Source organism: Adiantum capillus-veneris, chromosome 13 (genome assembly GCF_014529385.1).
Source record: "Adiantum capillus-veneris isolate H3 chromosome 13, ASM1452938v2, whole genome shotgun sequence".
Classification (NCBI taxonomy): domain Eukaryota; kingdom Viridiplantae; phylum Streptophyta; class Polypodiopsida; order Polypodiales; family Pteridaceae; genus Adiantum; species Adiantum capillus-veneris.
The window spans coordinates 47934496-47941301 of record NC_140943.1 but is presented as its reverse complement, the minus strand read 5'-3'; the positions used below and the strand labels follow the sequence as shown (position 1 = coordinate 47941301).

General features: G+C 44.3%; 1 protein-coding gene across 1 annotated transcript; it reads left to right on the top strand.

The window, feature by feature from the left end:
- Positions 1–414: 414 nt before the first annotated feature.
- On the top strand, positions 415–5706 carry LOC147443942 (uncharacterized). Its single transcript, XM_086526727.1, has 10 exons — positions 415–859; positions 1319–1419; positions 1521–1622; positions 2035–2145; positions 2224–3381; positions 3515–3964; positions 4041–4145; positions 4291–4626; positions 4717–4842; positions 4968–5706. The coding sequence occupies exons 1-10, from the start codon at positions 718–720 to the stop codon at positions 5115–5117; spliced, it is 2781 nt and encodes a 926-aa protein (XP_086382853.1). The 5' UTR covers positions 415–717; the 3' UTR covers positions 5118–5706.
- The last annotated feature ends 1100 nt before the right edge of the window (positions 5707–6806 follow it).

Here is a 6806-nt window from a genome sequence, read left to right as displayed (position 1 = left end):
TTCGTCTTCTCCTCTCTCTCTGTCTCTCTCTACGTCGTGTGGTTGCAAATATGGCTCTATGAGCTCGTGTGCTTCCGAATATGACTCACGGCTCTATGAGCTTGCAACTTGCAAGATGGATTGAAAGCCAGGCAGAGCCGCCACCTCCAGGCTTGAAAGCGTCACAGAGCCGCCTGACGCAGAGCCGCCATTCAAATTCAAGATAAGGCGCTGAAAAACAATTTGTCTCTAGCCTTCATTTCGCAAAAACAAACACGTGGCAAATGAAGTGCTCCGCCATAGAATGTTAGTAGATTGATAGATAGCCTAGTTGTAGAAGAGGAGGGCGAAGAGGAGTGTTGGTTGGAACCCTAAGAATTAAGCACTTGGAAGGGAGTTTGTAAAGGTAAGAAAGAGAAACGGGTAAGCAAAGGTTCCCCTTCTCTCCCCCCGCCTCCCGTCCCCTTCCCAACACTCACTCTCTTTCTTACATTTGGATCGTTTCCCTGCGCGCTTCTCTTTCCTGCTCCAAGTCTTTTTTTTACCCTCGGCCTCACCTCGTCGCGATCGCCATATCTGCTGCACCTATCAGTTTTAGGGTTTTCTATCCTTTTCTGCCTGCGCTCTCTTGCTCGATTTCAATGGCGTTTGGTCTTTGAACATCATACTCCAGTCCCTTGATTCTACCCAATCATAAGCCTCAAACGATTGCCAGCAGCTGGCAGTATCGCAGTTCAAATGGGTGCTCTGAAGAAGCACCATTTTGGCCCTAGTCGTGCTGATTCCGACTGGCGTGCCGCAAAGGCCCTGAAGAATTTTGCAGGCTTCGTCTTTGTTTGCAACAAGTCTACAATCCCGGATCTGGACCGAGGAATATTCGGTATGGCCTCATCTCTGCTTCAATATGATTTAGACCTAGTTGGGGTTAATTCTGTTCTCTTGGTATCCTCCTAATCTTGAGCCATGTCTCAAGGGATAGTGTACATTTGCTTTTCCACGATTCTCAGTTGACTGTAGTCACGCATTCCTGGGATGATGCTCTTGATGCATTGCTGACTCATTGTAGGTTGAGCATGAAACGAACATTATTGAATGCACACATCGAACTGATTCCTCTGTTTGATCCATTCAAGGGGATATACTGCACGACACTCTCAGTGCGAACATATGCATTTGCACTTAACACATGGTCACTGGTATCATTGATCAAGTGATTGGCACTCCTCTTCCTCTGAGCACTTAATGACGAATGAGATGTCAGACATGGCTGATGCTTTCTCAATTAAATATTACAAAGCAGATGCTGGAAATTTACACAGGCATTTTACCTGCTTTGCAGGTTTGCCAGGTAACTATGAGGACTCTGTTCGGAACATTCATAGGGGAATGCCACTTTTTCTTTTTGACTACACTAGCCGCCGCCTGTACGGTGTTTTTGAGGTTGGCAGCTTTCCGTGATACTTGCTATATCAAAATTTCGTGAAACACATGCTTTCTCTAGGAATTGGGAGAACTCACAGTCTTATGTAACCATATGATAGGCTGCGAGTGATGGCGGCTACAACATTGATCCTTTCGCTTGGGAGAATGATGATCGTTCTAGGCGGAGACATGCCAATGCAGTTTCAAAGTACCCTGCACAGGTTGCTCAGCAAAAGCTTTGTCATTTATTTGTGAAAGAGTATGCCAAGGTGCCTTGCTGTTTGGCATGTTAAACAAAGGCTGTTATGAAGTTAATGTTACATTTTTCTACAATGGGGATGAATCAAACGTGTCTTTCTTGAATGTGTGTTTCATGCGAGTATTTTTGTCCTTCTTGTAGTTTTAAGGTCAGAAGTAAATCTCAAGGGGTGTGATTTGAAGGGAGATGCTGAACTTTGCTGTGTTGCAGATCCATTCATGGGCATCTCGTGGTGCTATTGGAACTTAGTTGAATAATCAAACTTTCCATACGTTCATGTCTAATGCATGATCGCTTTCTTTATGTGCATAGGTCTGAAGTTTGATGTGTCACTTTTGATACTTTGAGGTAAGTTGTGGAGTTTTGAACTTCAGGTCAGGGTGAGTATTCGAGCTGAGAGACCAGCTCTTGAGGAAGAGAGCTTTCGTTCTATTTTGGACTATGTGGAGGTTTCAAGGTTCAAATTGGAATTATCTGCGTTACAGGTCACTTTGCATATGAGTTAATGAGGACTTTTGTTTCTTAAGCTAGCTGGGTGTAAGACATGTTCTTTGATTTTGCAGGTGCAACAACTCCTCTCTTTATTTGATGCAGCTCATGCTGCAAGAAGGGAATGCATAGCTGCAAGAAATAGAGGAAAACAAAGTTTGCGTAAAGTTAAGTACCGTGAATCCAAGTCTCCTCGATCGACTTCGAAATCCGATTCAGACTCTTATAGTGATTGTTCAAGTCAAGGTCTGAATTCTTGTGAAGATGAATGGGCAGATGAAGTTGCATGTGAGGATTTGCATAGTCATGGAGAGCATGAACGAATGGTGAGTGAAAGACTGAGCCAGCATTTTGACAAACGTCTCTTAAGGCTGCCGGCAGACGCTATTGATAAGGTGGGAATGGGTTATTATAAGGATGAGTCTCGGGCCTGGAAAATGTCCTTTCATGAACCTCCTCCTGGTTCTGGGTCAGATTCTGAAAACTCGATGCGTTCAAGGCTTCAGGAAACTGACCCTGCTGTAAATAGCGATTCGCACCATTATATACCAACAGGTGTAGATCAATCCATTGCACTGAATAGGCAGGATACTCTTGTGACAGTGTCAAGACCTCATATGCCTACATTTGCGTGTAGCGACAATGTGATTTTTGTACCTGTTCATGCAGTACCACCTCAGCCACGGGAGAGTGTGCATCACACAAGCCAATCCCAAAGGGCGAAGTGGAATGAGCATAAGAACTATTCGAGGGGAGCATTGAATTCTAGGAGGCAAGGCTTCAATCAGGAGAGAAGGCACAAGTCTAGAGATGCGAGGTATCGATCTCAACAGCAAATGTTACCTGACAATGTTGCTGCTCAACATCAGCTTTTGGTTCCCCTGTGCTCCCAGCAGCCTCCAGACTCTGATGCACTTACGTGTTCTCAACATCAAACAGGCGTTGTGGTAGAAGAAGCCGGACATGGTTTTGGTGTTTCAAATGACTCGCAAGTACCTCCACAAGAGCTGCATGACTCAGAGAATGGTCACTTCCCAATCCTGCTCATATCCAGACCCCCTGCAGGAGGTCCTCAGCCCATGACAGCTGGATTTTTTGAAGCCTTGCACTTTGAAATACTTCAGTTTGCGAGGTGGACTAGACCATCCCGCAATATCCAGCGTCATGTGGAGGCTGCAATAGATTGTGTTAGGAAGGGGGTCAGATCAGTTTGGCCTGATGCAGATGTGGAGGTTTGCATGAATCCTTATTATTCATGCTTTAAGATGGGTTAAACTAATACACTGCTCTTACTGAAAGGTTTTGACGCGCGTCATGTTTAATAGAAGTTTGGGTTTTTGTTGATTACATCTTTGATTTGAACAGGTTTTTGGCTCCTTTGCGACAGGCTTATGTCTGCAACACAGTGATGTGGATCTAGCTGTCATTGATGCCCCTCAAATATCTTCCGGTGAAAGCCTGTCCATTGCACAAGCATCAGCCTCCCTCATACGGGAGCTTGCGGAAGCACTAAAAGTATATGAGTGGTGTGAAAGCATCAAGCCTCTTGATACTGCATCAATGCCTGTTCTCAAATGCCTTTGCCGGCCCTTCTACTCTTCTGCTAACACTTCTACAAAAGCATCTACTATTGCTGTTGATATTACAATTGGTGGTATGCGAAATAGCGATTTCAGCTGGAATCCTGCTGCACAAGTTCTTGATGCAGCAGATCATACTTCATCGCCGGGTAAGGTTATGACTCGCCACACTGGTGGTGCAGCTCGGGAATACGTGCTCCATAAGATTCAAGAACTACCTGCGCTAGCTCCATTGGTAAGTCACTTCATATAATTTTGTTTTTCATCTGTTTTTACTTGCGTACTAAATTTTGCCGTGGGTCTATTACAAGGTTCTACTTTTGAAGTCATTTTTGCATCACAAGAACTTAAGTAATGTCTATTTGGGGGGTCTCGGCTCCTTCTCATTGACACTGCTAGTCGCATTTTATCTGGAGGTATGTCCATCTGTCTAAACATCTACCAGATGCTCCAAGGACTTAAAGTTTGTCGTATTTAAGTCAGGCAAATGAATGCATTGTTGTAATAAAAGGAAGTGTTATGTACCTTTTTGAGTTACCTTCTTTGTTGTGTTGTTGTTAGCGAGTTGAGGCCATTAGACAAACTTTTCCTGATAGAGGTGTCGGTGGGTCTTCCCTGTCATATACATCATCGCCCGCATCTTGCTCAGCAGACCGTCCTGAAGATTGCGCTCCCAGTTCAAGCTGCAATCTGGGAACCCAGAATGGGAATTCTGGGGTTGACTACAGTGGGCACAGCTTGGGAAAGCGCTATGTGAGACGAGCAGCAGATGCGGTTGAAAGGGCTGTATCGCTTTGTGATCAAGATGGCTCAACCTACCTGGGAACTTTCCTTCTCGGTTTTCTTCAAACCTTTGGATTTGAACGGGATCTATCCCGTGATAAAATTGTTCTGAAGGTATCTTTTGAATAGGGTCTTCATGGATTTAATGTTAGTTGTTACAGTATTCTTTTATTTCTGAAAGCTGATTGTTCTTGGGCCATCAAGGGATTTGATGGTAGCCCAGGTGGCTTTTGTGAGCGTGATGACAGGCACGTTGCTCTTTGGATTGATGATCCTTTGCGTCCAGGTGTGAACATTGGTGCTGGATCATTTGGCATGGTACACGTCCAGGTACTTATGTCTTATTATCGATGCCACCTGTTCTTACTGGTGCTTACATGTAGTAGGGTTCTGAGGACCACTTATCTCAGCTTACATTCATTGTCAGTACTGCTTATGATTATACCGTTTTGCAGACTGCATTTAAGGATTTGTTGCAGTCCGTGACAAAATACCCTGGGTTCATCCCCCCACTACAATGTGATGACAAGGACTGCCAGGATTTGGTGGCATTCAGTCAGCTTGCGCATATTGGACGCATAGTGGTAGCTGCTGATGATTTTTAAAGGTTTATTCTTACAAGGGTTCTGCTCTAAAGACTAAAGAGCCTGGCATCTCACAAATGAGACTGGCTGCAGAGTGCTTTGGGCTGGTCCGCCATGATACCTACTTTGCCTACTTCGGCTGTGGGGCCGAATGAGAAAGTGACTATGATTGGCCCGAGTGAATGCTGCATGCTGTGCTTAACAGATATGCTCTCATGTGAAGAGCTGTGCGCGATGTGGTGAAATCCTCTCTTATACAGGCCATGGTGTGAGACAAACAGGCTCTGTAGGCTTCTGCTGCGACATTGGAGGCCCGCTACTTGAAGCTGTAGAAGGCTTCTGCTGCGACTTGGGTAGTGGTTGGAGGCCCACCACTTGAAGAAGCTGTAGACCATATCCAGTGTCTAATAAGCTGAATAAGGGATGCTTGAAGGTTTGGGTAAGGTGCTGTCATGGATTCTTTTGGTTGTGCTCTTGATTGAAAGAGCATTGAAGATAATGACGAAAATGTAGACTTGAGACAGGTGAAAGATTGTGGTACTGACCTGTTTGTAGTCCAAGGTTTTTGTAACAAATCAAGACATTCAAATGAAAAACTGTTTTTCTCAAACATTTCTTTGGTAAGACTTATTCTATGTGCAAAATAATGGGCAGGGATTCCTCCCAATTGAAGAGAGTACCAGGGGATTTCTTAGAGAAGAAAACTATTAATTGTTAAGTGAGATCAGATGCAACATGAATAATTTTGTCGTAGTTCATTTAGACCGTAGGGGTCTTATCTGAGAGCACATATGCTTCTGAAAAAAGGTAGCTTTGTGTGCCGCTTAAAGGTTGGGAGTTGGGTGTTCGATGGAAGGCATCTATGCTGTGCGGGGTTCTTGGCCTTGAATTTATGCCAGTTGATTGGACCTGCTGTCAAATGTCAAGGAGCTCCATTCCCACTGCAAGACCTCTTTTGGGTCCAAGTTCTGCAGTGACTGCTTCTGTCTCATAGTAGATAACAAAGAATCCTTTGTGATGAAAGTTTGCATTTTCTTGCCAAGTCAAAACAAACCAACCATGGCCAGAGGGCAATGGATAGGATTAGGTATTATGGAGTCTCTCTCAATGCTCCGTTGCAATAGTAAAGTAAGATCAGTGGGGGAACGAAATGTCGCAAATTGGAGGGCCTACTGCTGTATCTGGATTCAGATTTTGGTATTGGGCCTATTTATCTTGATAAGGCAAGGCCCAGTGCAGCTAAAAGGAGCCAGCATAAATCAGAGATACGGATGCACTTGGACTTGAGCAGGAAGAGCAAACTTCTGACCCTGAGCAATAACATTCTTTTAAAGTATCGACACCATTGCAAAAGGAATAAGAATCTATGTGGAGCGCACATCGAGGCTTATTTTTGAGGCCTTTGATGCGATCTTATGGCGAGGCATGCCTTTATTCTTTTGAATGTTAAACATGTGAGGATGTGCATGCAATGAATGGTGGTGAATCCGTCTACAGTCTAGGGCTTATTAAAAGAGAGTACATCTGTCATCGTGTGTTGATTGCCTTTCCCCTTTCTAGAGCAACTTTAATACCGCCTAGTTGCATGGTTAAACATGTTGGAACTCCCCTCCAAGATTAGCTAATTCCCATCATAGGTGAGCTAATGAATGGAAACCATAGGGGATAGACTTTCTTGTGGTCACTCATCCTTGTTAGTGTAGTCACAGA